The sequence below is a fragment of the Stylophora pistillata genome, chromosome 2 (assembly GCF_964205215.1).
Source record: "Stylophora pistillata chromosome 2, jaStyPist1.2, whole genome shotgun sequence".
Classification (NCBI taxonomy): Eukaryota; Metazoa; Cnidaria; class Anthozoa; order Scleractinia; family Pocilloporidae; genus Stylophora; species Stylophora pistillata.
Genome location: NC_142520.1, coordinates 46,482,378 through 46,494,721, shown reverse-complemented (window position 1 = coordinate 46,494,721; position 12,344 = coordinate 46,482,378). Strand labels below are relative to the sequence as shown.

The window sequence follows — 12,344 nt, the reverse complement described above, 5'->3', positions numbered from 1 at the left end:
TCCAAGAAGTTGTGATTTTGGGAGTGTAAAGGAATATTCAGTCAATCTGCAATGTATGACCATTTTGTGAGGGCCTCAGAATTTCTGGAACATACCATCATTTCAGGTGGCTTAAGATTTCTTCAGTTTCAATATTTGAGGGGGTTGCAGAATTTCTGCGGCATGCAGTCACAAATAGGGCTGCAGGATTTCTGTGGCATGCAGTCACAAATGGCGCTGTAGAATTTCTGTGGCATGTGGTCACGAAGGGGGGGCCGCAGAATTTCTGCAGCATGCAGTCACAAATGGGGTTACAGAATTTCTGTTGCATGTGGTCTCAAAGGGAGGCTGCAGAATTTCTGCGGCATGCAGTCACAAAGGGGGCTGCAGAATTTCTGCGGCATGTGGTCACAAAGGGGGCTTCAGAATTTCTGTGGCATGTGGTCACAAAGGGGGGCTGCAGAATTTCTGCAGCATGGGGTCACAAAGGGGGCTGCAGAATTTTCTGTGGCATGTGGTCACAAATGAGACTGCAGAATTTCTGCGGCATGTGGTCACAAAGGGGGCTGCAGAATTTCTGCGGCATGTGGTCACAAAGGGGGCTGCAGAATTTTCTGTGGCATGTAGTCACAACTGAGACTGTAGCATTTCTGCGGCATGCGGTCACAAAGGAGGCTTCAGAATTTCTGTGGCATGTGGTCACAAATGAGACTGCAGAATTTCTGCGGCATGTGGTTACAAAGGGGGGCTGCAGAATTTCTGCGGCATGCGGTCACAAAGGGGGGGTGCAGAATTTCTGTGGCATGCGGTCACAAAAGGGGCTGCAGAATTTCTGCGGCAGGTGGTCACAAATGAGGCTGCAGAATTTCTGCGGCATGCGGTCACAAAGGGGGGCTGCAGAATTTCTGCAGCATGCGGTCACAAAGGGGGCTGCAGAATTTCTGTGGCATGTGGTCACAAAGGGGGCTGCAGAATTTTCTGTGGCATGTAGTCACAAATGAGACTGCAGCATTTCTGCGGCATGTGGTCACAAAGGAGGCTTCAGAATTTCTGTGGCATGTGGTCACAAATGAGACTGCAGAATTTCTGCGGAATGTGGTTACAAAGGGGGGCTGCAGAATTTCTGCGGCATGCGGTCACAAATGGGGGTGCAGAATTTCTGCAGCATGCGGTCACAAAGGGGGCTGCAGAATTTCTGTGGCATGTGGTCACAAATGAGACTGCAGAATTTCTGCGGCATGTGGTTACAAAGGGGGGCTGCAGAATTTCTGCGGCATGCGGTCACAAAGGGGGTGCAGAATTTCTGCAGCATGTGGTCACAAAGGGGGTTGCAGAATTTCGGTGGCATGTGGTCACAAAGGGGGCTGCAGAATCTTTGTGGCATGTGGTTACAAATGAGGCTGCAGAATTTCTGCCGCAGGTGGTCACAAATGAGCCTGCAGAATTTCTGTGGCATGTGGTTACAAAGCGGGGCTGCAGAATTTCTGCAGCATGCAGTCACAAAGGGGGCCTCAGAATTTCTGTGGCATGTGGTCACAAATGAGGCTGCAGAATTTCTGCGGCAGGTGGTCACAAATGAGGCTGCAGAATTTCTGTGGCATGTGGTTACAAAGGGGGGCTGCAGAATTTCTGCGGCATGCGGTCACAAAGGGGGCTTCAGAATTTCCGTGGCATGTCACAAAGGGGGCTGCAGAATTTCTGTGGCATGTGGTTACAAAGGGGGGCTGCAGAATTTCTGTGGCATGTGGTCACAAAGGGGGCTTCAGAATTTCTGTGGCATGTGGTTACAAATGAGGCTGCAGAATTTTTGCGGCAGGTGGTCACAAATGAGGCTGCAGAATTTTTGCGGCATTCGGTCACAAAGGGGGTGGCAGAATTTCTGCACCACCCATTTATGTAGGCAGTAGAAATGCAAACTACACTATTCAACCCAAATTACTAACATATTAAACTACTTTTTTATCGGACGTACTCCACATTGCAGAAATATTATCTTAATTGCTTTGAAAATTTTTGTCCGTGGAAACTCGATATTTTAAATGATTTCTAAAAACGTGCCGACAAAAACTACAGCTTTGTGTTAAAACAAGCTATTTTGGAAAAACGCAAAATATTTTGAAAGCGTTAACGTCGAGGCCTATACATTGCAGCAGTGAGTAATGGAAGAAGGGAGAAAAGGCATGTGTAAAGCATTCAGCTGCTTTTAAGCGCATTACACGTACACACACGCCGCCGCCTGGTTAGCTCAATTGGGAGAGCGCCGGACTGCTCTGCGGGAGGTCGAGAGTTCAATACCGGCCGGACCAATACTAAGGGTCTTAAAATTAATTGAGACGAATATGCTTCCTTTTTTTAACATCAAGAAATGGTTAGATATTCTAGTCTTCTCGGATAGGGACGAATAAATGGAGGTCCCGTCTCCTGCAGGGTTGGGGTAGGAGACGTTAATTTCTTACGCACGAGATTACTGTGATGGATGTCCTCCCTGGGGTGGGTTAGGTGGGTAGGTGAAATCGCTACGGACTAAACACGGCTGCCAGAGGCGCCTGTCTGATTTCAACCTTAAAATTGTAACTAAACACGTATGTTGTGTAGAGAAATAGAGACCTTTACCTTTACCTTTACCTTACACACAAAAATAAGTCAATTGTTTTTGTCCCAGATTAATGTTCGTAATCCTATATTAGCTCTCTGTATATGACTTACGACAGATTCGAGCAAACACAGTTTCTGCACCATCTTGACAAGCGCAATTTAATCAATACCCCTTTATGTTACTTTTTTTAGGTTTTTAAACAATAACCAGTTGAAGAAATTACCATCATGCATTTTCAGTAACAATACCCAGCTGGGGGCGCTGTAAGTTTAGAGTCTGTGTTATTTGTGTAAGGAACGCGTCAAATCCATCGCGCATTGGTAAGACTACCAGAAAATATGAGAAGCAACGTCTTAGGCCCAAATAAAATCAGCCACTAAGTAGAAATATTCTGTTACGTGGACAGGGATTTTATTTTTTCCCAGCAAGTACAACGGTGGAAGCAAGAGGAGGGAGGGGGGTGGGGAGAGAGAGGGAGCGAAGTTAGGTCCCATGCCACCTCTGGACCCCATGCTCCTGCGCGATCCCTGTCCTCACTTCTGCTGAACACCACATGCCATTCTCGTATATATAAATATATATTTAAATTTTGCTCGCCATGGACGTTATACTTGTGAAAGTATAACGTCATTGAAACTTTAATGGACCAGAATTTCGTTTCGAGTGTTTTTTTTTTAACTCTATTTGTCAAATACTACACTCCAAAATCTAGCCTTTTACAATTTTTCCCACTTTAAACTTCTTTGGTCAAAAACCGTCAAAGTTTTTTTTGAAAGAAAATCTAGTAAAAACCAAAGAAAGTAATCCATACTATGAAGTGATATTCTCTAAACTCCATACAACAAATGGAAACAGGGTCAGGTCAATAAACAGTGAGGCACTCCTCAATTTAACTATTCTTTTATCTTTGCGGTATGGAAGTCAAAAGTACTTGCTCGTAACGCCTACGGTGTTTAACTTGCAAAAGAATGGTATCAAAATGTTATGAATTATTTAGTTAGTTCAGTACGACTAAGCCATTCGTTCATATTTAGTAAAGGGTTGAAAGGGCTACTCGAAATCAATAGGAAAACTACTTTAAAAACAGGCGAACTCAGATTTTATAGGCGCGTAATGATGCATAAAGGACCGATTACAAAGCCAATAAAAACAGAAGTAAACACTGTCTGTAATAAACCGTAAGATAAATATATCTTATTAACCAAGCGCGAGGGCCGTACTGGGAGAATATCGGCCCGACAGTACGGACCGAGCGTAGCGAGGTCCATACAAAAAAGACCGAGGGCCGATATTCTTCCAGTACGGTCCCGAGCAAGCTTGGCTAATAAGAGATTTATTATACGACTGAAGTTCAAAGGGACACAAGTGCGATATCATTCGAGACCATTCGAGACAGTGCCCGGTCCAATACTTAGAGAATATTGGACCGGAAATAGAGCATTTTGATTGGTTGATTTTAGTTATTGGCCCTCTGACCGCCCGAGTTGTGTAATAAAAGATATATATCCTATGTTACATAAACGAAAAACTGTGTAATGAAAATTTACAGTAATATACTATGGCCAAAATTAAATGATGCAGCTATAACAGGTTGTGTTCACAAATTAGTCTATTTACAAATGTGTTAATGAATCGTTCTGTGTTAAATTAGGTAATACTTAAAAAGGAGATCTATTTCATTCTGGTCGTATTGTTCCTTTTTCAAAGTTCTTAATATATGGAGGCACTTGTTAGTCTTAACTAGTTTGACCTTAACATGAGAACTAAACTTACAATCACTCTGACGTGTGACTCCGAGTAAGCACAATTGACTACGTTCTGAAATGCAATTGACTGGATTATAGGTGTCCTTGCTCGATTTATTTCTAATTACAAGCTCTTTGCATTTACTAGGATTACATGAGATACGATTATCTGGTGACCAATTTAAAAGCACATTTAATATGGCTACAGAGGTATCAGTATTGCCTAGTACCGGTGTAACAATTGTCGAATCATAAGCATATTTGAATAACGCAGAGAAGCCATCATAGGTAGTTTCAAGATCGTCCAAAAAAATATTAAAGAGATGGGAGCCACTAATACTATCTTGTGTAGTGCCCTTATTGATGGCTTTCCACCTAGAATGATATTTACCAGACAAAATGCGTTGCTGTCTACCGGATAAGAAACTGTGATACCAGTTAACAAGATATGGAGATACACGTAATTGTTTAAGCTTTGTGGACAAGAGATTATGTTTGACCGCACAGGTTTACAGTTATTATTATCTAGGTATTTGCAAATCTGGTGCTGAATAGCTTGGAGCGCAGATGTGCAATTCCCACCCTCTCTATATCGTTCTCTGCATAACTATGTTAAAGCGGTTCATAGACTCCGCACACAAAAAATCTATGCCCCGTAGGAAGCAGATAGTTATGCAAATTAATTCCTAAAGCCTTGAGAGATAAACATCCACAACAGATAGGTTTTTCTTGACGTAAGCAGCGACGCCGCCCTTGTTCCTCGTATCAAGTCCTGACCAGTTCCTATCCTTCCCTGTAACTACAATTAACTTATCACCGACGGTGAAGTGATCCGGTCAGCAGAAAGGACCACAAGCAGATCCGATCCCTATGGCTCTTTACACTCTTAGCATCTAGCCTTTAATCGCAGGTCTACAGAAAGCGTCCATAGTAAAGCGGTCCCGGTTCGCCGACGATACGGATAGGGCAGGCTCTACAACAGAAATTAAGAGAGGGTGGGGCACGTTGAGTAGCCTGGGGTCTAGATCTTGGTTCCGTTTCAAATGACAGGAACTGCTGGATTATCGCAAAGCCACACAAGAAATAAGTTAGGGAGAAGTTGTCTGATTGGGTCAGTGAAATAGTTCAATTGGCAGAGTTCCTTCAGGCCACAGACATGCTATACCGCTTTCATATCGGTGACTTACTTGCTAAGAACAATGCCCGACAGGCAGGATCTACTAGAGCCACCGGAGAATGAAATATCTCAGGTGCTTATTCTGCAATGACTGAACACAGGTGTAATCACTTAAATAAGAACATCTTTGTGCTCCCAGTCCGCCTGGGAGGCTTGTGCCATGGAAACCGACGACGGGAAGCAAGTCGTAAGTACGTTTCATTAGTCAAAGTGACAGCGCCCCTCGTTAAGCATACCACATCTCAAACACACCAACTACAAGACGAGTTATTAGTAAGTTGGCACAAAACGCAGTCAATCGCGAAAGAGCAGAAGAACTCATAAGCAGGACAGAGAGGATTATTGCGAGGGAACCACCAGAGATCAGGCCCCCGCCCAGAATGTTATTGTCTCTCGTGACATACACTTACAGCGCCCCGTTTATCATCGAGCGCAACACCAATTTGCATGAAACACAGTAATAACTTTTCTATATGTTGACTATGTATTTTCGCGAATAGTTCATCGAATTATTCACGCTAAAGATCAGCTTCCTTTCTTTAGAGCATCTAAAATTGCCATTTTACAAAGCAAATTCGATAATGGCCATCGAAAACGCACAAAACGAACTTTGGTACAGTACTATGAATTTGTTCATTGAACCCTTATGCTGGCAAGTGCATGCTGACTCGATGTTCAAGAGCAACGAGGAGATTCTCTAGCAATGCAATGAATACTTAATTTCACGTCCAGACAACAGAGTGAAATTTCTGATTTAAGGCTTTAAGTCTAGAGGTGTTTTTGATAGTTCACATGCACTCTTGGACCCCCAGCTCGCTATATACACTATATAAAAAAGGCTTTTGAAGGAAATTCATGCAAGAAAACTTGCTGGAGTAGACCTTCGGATTCCGTAGACTCATACTATAACTTTTTCTGTGGTAAGTTTTCTTGCTCAAAAACTGTATTGTCTGCCTATTTAAAAAAAAAAAGAAATCAAGCGAAGCATAGAAAAGCATTGATCTCCAAACGCAGTGCAATAAATCGAACATAAGTACGGTGCAGTAGTCATTAATTTATCACTTTTGCAAATTTGTGGTATAAAAGTAAAAAGGCTAGCTTCTAGCACCAACAATCCTCTTTTGGGGAGGATATTGTCGTGCAGCAAATCGGTTACTTTTATGTTCAAAGCAAATTGAAGGGACAAGAAGTGGACTGAGGAACGATATCCTTTTCACGAAGCCCCCAATAGAGCTGTCTTGCATTCCTCTCCAGAAAAACCGTAATCCCCTTTTGGCAGAGGTTGTGATCATCACCTTTTATCGTGAAACTTATTAGCTCCCATAGGGTTTTGTTTTCTGTTTTGTTTGTACAGAGTTCAAAGGACGTTTATGATTGACAGTTGGTCACGAGACTTTTAAATTAATTACTCATGTGCTTTCTGATTAAGGACAGTTGTGAATAATGACGAGTCATCGAATAAACACGTTAAATAATTATTCGACATAATGGCGCCCAACGTTGGGCAGTGACCTCAATCCTGACGAAGAATGGACGAAAATTTAGCGCGTACCCGTGCCAAACGTGGTGGAAATCGAGGTGTGATAACAAAACTTATGAACGAAGCCGAAGGTCTTATACACGCTGATGAAATAGACGAACAACGTTTAAAGATTATCGCTGATTCATTGAACGAAAAGCCAGCGTTGCTCAGAGCTCTCGATGAAGAAATTATTGAAGGTTGTCATGTGGATGAAATCGCGAACGAAATAGAGGAATCTGAAGATATCAATCTGCGTGTGCAATTTATGCTACAATCTATTAAGGGAGCCACGATTTCTACGTCTTACGACAAAGGAACCTCCTCAGTAAAGGGAACGAATGGTGAAACTGCTCCTTTTACATCGTTACAATCGACGTCAGTGCTTCAAACGACAAGTAGTTGTGAAAATGTGGATTCTGGAAATACTCAAGTCGTTCAAATCGCGGAGAGTTCAACTGGTGATATGAGCCAACCATTTCACGGCAATCCCACGGCATCAGCGGTCGCTGGAGTCCATGCATCGCATTCACAGGATATTACAGGTACGAATTTACAGTTATCAAGTAACAGTAACGTTAACACAGTCATTTCTCCGAATTACGCTAATCCCCTGGAAACTCAACCAAGGGCAAAATTGCCGAAACTAGTTTTGCCTAAATTCAAGGGAGTTGTTACACAATGGCAAGGTTTCTGGGACAGTTACAATAGCTCCATACACATCAACCCACAACTCACCCAGATCGATAAATTTAATCATCTACATTCGCTCTTGGAGGGGCAACACAGGCAGCCCAAGCTCACTACTAGAAAAGCGGACGTGACTCTTACCGTGTTGCGCAACGTTTTATATTTATAAAGGTTTGTATGGGATGTTATCGGTTTGCCTTATAAAGAGAGAAAAAAATGTCTTGTTCTGAAAGAAAATGGGCTTACCTTATTGCCTTGTTGTTTTGTTTGTTGATTCCTAGCGTCTAAGACCATTTTGAAGCGTTTTCGGCGAGTTAGCGCAATGTTGGTGTTCAACTGCTAAAAGAAAGACAAGGCCGGAAACCTATTTTAGAATTGTCCATCGCCCGAAGCGAATAATTCCACCAAAAAATTACCACCAGTCTCGATTCCTCCAGAAAATCAAAGCAGAGATGTTGCAGTTTCATTTCCATTCACTCGATTCCCAATTCCTCCCAGAGATCTTTCACTAGCGATGCTTTTATCTCCAGATCGATCGGCTTTCTAGTTTCGAATTTGGCTGCTTGAAACATTTGCGGCCCGTTGGCCGATCGCACAGTATGTTGGGTAACAAAAGTAAGCCGGCCGAGGGTAGCCAGCAACCTGCAGTCGACAAACAAACCAGTTAGCTCCCCTGGTCCCCTCGAGAGGTTTTGTCAAGACCGCATTGTTTTGATCACACATTTCCATTCGATGTTGATTGGTCGATCAAAACAATGCGGTCTTGACAAAACCTCTTGAGGGGACCACTGTTAATGACGAACTAATCTTTAACTTTGACGATTTGTACAAATATGGAAAGTCACTTCCGGTCAACAAGAGATCGGTACTCAAACTTACTGCCAAGAATTTCGACCCTTTAGGAATTCTTAGTCCTTTCGTCATTCGATTAAAGATATTGTTTCAAGTTTTATGTAGCGAGAAACTCGAATGGATCAGCCACCTCGAAGAGAAATGAACAAAACTTGAAACTTGATATTCGAAGAATTGAAATCACTGGGATATGTCAGAATGCCGATATGTTATCTTTTCCCTGGAACTTCAAAGATTGATGTACAACTCCACAGGTTTAGCGACGCATCAAAGAGAGCCTACGCAGCCGTCGTGTACATACGAGTGGTATACAGTAATGGTCGCATCGAGACGAGATTGGTCGCAAGCAAAATCAGAGTGTCGCCTATCAAGAAGCAATCTATCCCTCGTTTAGAATTGCTTGGAGCTGTCATTTTGTCATGACTCACGACAACCGTATTGAAGACGCTACCGAAGCAAGTGAATCGAGTGAATTACTGGGTCGATTCTAGTGCTGTGCTTTGTTGGATTCAGAACGATAAGCATTGGAAACAATACATCAAACATCGTGTAGACAAGATTCGACAAATGACAGCAAAGAAAGATTGGAGATATTTTCCTGGAGTGCAGAATCCTGCTGATTTACCGACACGTGGGTTGACCGTAAATGAAATGGTCGTCAATTCTATGTGGTGGGTGGCCCTCAATTCTTACAACTGCCTGAAGAAGAGTGGCCTCACGAGCAAGCTAAGGTCGAGACCAATGAAGTAGCACTCTCCGAAGTTGTGAAAAACTCGCCGAATGTGATCCATGTGTCAACATCCAGTGACGAAATCCCGACTGAAGTCAATCTCGCCGAATTCATGAATTGTCAACAGGTCAGCTCTCTTGACCGCTTACTACGTGTTACAGCCTATGTATTACGATTTGTGGATATCTTAAAGCGACGTACATCAACACGCAAGAGCGGAAAGAAAGAAGAATCAACCAAAGGAGAAGATTATCAAGAACTTAGTTCAATAGAAATTTTCCGAGCTGAGTCACACTGGATTAAAACAGTTCAAGCCAGTTCGTTCAAGGATGGGTTCAAATTCGCACAAAACCAGTGTCAACCAAAACCACGGCGTTTGGATCAATTTGGTCTGTTTTTGGACGAAAACAAATTGCTAAGATGTCGAAGACGGCTTAATAACGCAATCTTATCGTCGGAAAACAAGACTCCTATACTTTTGCCTTCCAAACATCCTTATGTTGAATTGATAATCCGTCAAACTTATGACAAAGTAAAGCACAGCTCAGTCAACAACACACTGACGACTATTCGTGAGAGATTTTGGATTCTACGAGGGAGACAGGCAGTGAAGCGCGTGCTTAAACGTTGTATTACTTGTCGAAGACTCGAAGTTCTGCCGTACTCAAGCTACAATGTCTCCGATTAACCAAGCGTTCGCGTCGACGAAGATCCACCATTTACTCATACTGGAGTAGACTTTGCGGGTCCTCTTTTCGTACGTGGTAATTCGACTACTAAAAACGACAACAATAAGTGCTATATTTGTTTATTTTCATGCGCTTCAACGAGAGCTGTACACCTCGAACTTACGCCAAATCTCACTGTTGAGTCTTTCCTGTTAGCGTTTCGCCGCTTTACAAGTCGTAGGGGACTGCCTGCAACTCTAATGTCCGATAATGGAAAAACATTCCGAGGATGCTCAAGGGAAATTGTCAAGATTGCACGGTCGAAAGAAGTCTTGCGTTACTTAGCCATCAATGGTGTCAGCTAGAGATCTATTATTGAGAAGGCCCCTTGGTGGGGAGGCTTCTGGGAGAGATTAATCCAGAGCGTCAAGCGTTGTATGAAAAAGTCCCTTGGCAGAACCACCTTAACCTACGATGAGTTAAACACCTTACTTGTCGAGATCGAATCGGTCGTTAACTCAAGACCTCTGACCTACGTGGAGGACGATCAAGATGGCTTGAGTTACACACTTTCGCCTTCGCACCTAATCAATGGGCGACGAGTAACCAATACTGCGAACGACAGTCATTTTGAGGTCATCAGCACCAACGAATCGCTTACACGAAGAGCAAGACATCATCGCCACCTTCTTCGTCAATTTACCGACCAATGGAGAAAGATCTATCTGTTGTATCTTCGAGAGAGACATGCACAAGTCACAAAGAATCGAAAGGGAGCTGACATAGCCATCGGAGATGTAGTCATTCTCAAGAACGATACATCAAACAGAATGTTCTGGAAATTAGCTAAGGTGGAAGAACTTTTGCCGGGAAAGGATGGTAACATCCGAGCTGCTATTATCAAAGTCTCGAGTGCAGATCGTATTCCTCGTCTGTTAAAACGAAGTGTCAAACATTTGTTTCCACTTGAAGTCAACAGCAACGATGACATTAATCAAATCGAAGAGTACGGAGCCGAACCGACGAGCAGTTCTCCTGTTCGTGATACTCCTAACACTTCTGCGAACACTAGACCACGTCGCAATGCTGCGATGAGGGGTGAACTCATGCGAAGATTTCGTACTTGATACGAAATTGCATTTAAAATTTTGTATGTTTGTTTACGAATATAACCCAAACCGGAGGAGTGTGTCGTGAAACTTATTAGCTCCCATGAGGTTTTGTTTTCTGTTTTGTTTGTACAGAGTTCAAAGGACGTTTATGATTGACAGTTGATCACGAGACTTTTAAATTAATTACTCATGTGCTTTCTGATTAAGGGCAGTTGTGAATACGAGTCATCGAATAAACACGTTAAATAATTATTCGACATCTTTGAAAGAAGGCTGCAACTTTGAATTATGCGATAAGATCACAACTTATTTCGCACAAGATAAATATTAGTTATGCAACGCTCTTAAGCAGTTTTACCGTCATGAAATATCCCAAGAGCTGTGAATACTTTTTCAGTATACAAAAGAAAATATAGAAGATAGATTTATCAGGTTTGAATGCCATTTATAATAAAGCAGAATCTTCAAGGATGAATTACAAACCGTTACGTACCGTGAATACAGACATACTATAAAAAATCTAATGAAGAGTGTAGACAAAGATTTACATAACAGGCTAAATGTCAGTAACTTTCGACAAAAGTAGTTTAAGAAACCCTAGTTTGAATTAATAAACAAAACCGCTGGGATAAGTTGTAATAAAGCGACTAAGATCCCCTTGAAATCTCGATACAAGGCACTAGGCGATGCTCTGAACATCCAGCGCTCTCTTCATTCTCTTTAGACAACTTCCTCACTAAGACAAAATGATCTCCCATTACTTTGCTGGGTCCTCACCCGGAGTTTGACTAATGGTGGTGGGTCGTGGGTACAAGTCGTCGGTCGTGGGTGTGGGTGTGGGTGTGGGTAAAAGTCGTGGGTGTGGTTAATACTTACTAATAAGAATAACCATTTAAAATATTAAATATAATAATACATAAATTTTATACAACCCCGTCATTCATTAATTTAACTGTTCTTTCTTCTAGTTATTTTATTTTGTTTATTCAATTTACCCTACTTTACGTCTATTTTTATCTGTTATCTCACTGTCAATGAAATTAGTTTCAGTTTCGCGACGCATTCCGAGATCTCGTTTGATAACAAAGGGAAGAGAGATATATCTTGTAATTACACACTGTGTACACGTTTTTCGAGCTGTGCGGTCTGCGTTCTGCGTTTTCGAGGTCTGTGTTAACGAGACACCTGAGTTGCTTTGTACGATTGTACCAAAAATGATTTCATATAGTAGAACTACTATTACGTTAAAATTGCGATAGCGCTCATGAATTCTATA

General features: G+C 42.3%; 1 protein-coding gene across 1 annotated transcript; it reads left to right on the top strand.

Annotated features, from left to right (window-relative positions):
- The first annotated feature begins 10,393 nt into the window (after positions 1–10,393).
- Positions 10,394–11,083, top strand: LOC111319508 (uncharacterized). Its single transcript, XM_022922261.2, has one exon. The coding sequence runs from the start codon at positions 10,394–10,396 to the stop codon at positions 11,081–11,083; it is 690 nt and encodes a 229-aa protein (XP_022777996.2).
- The last annotated feature ends 1,261 nt before the right edge of the window (positions 11,084–12,344 follow it).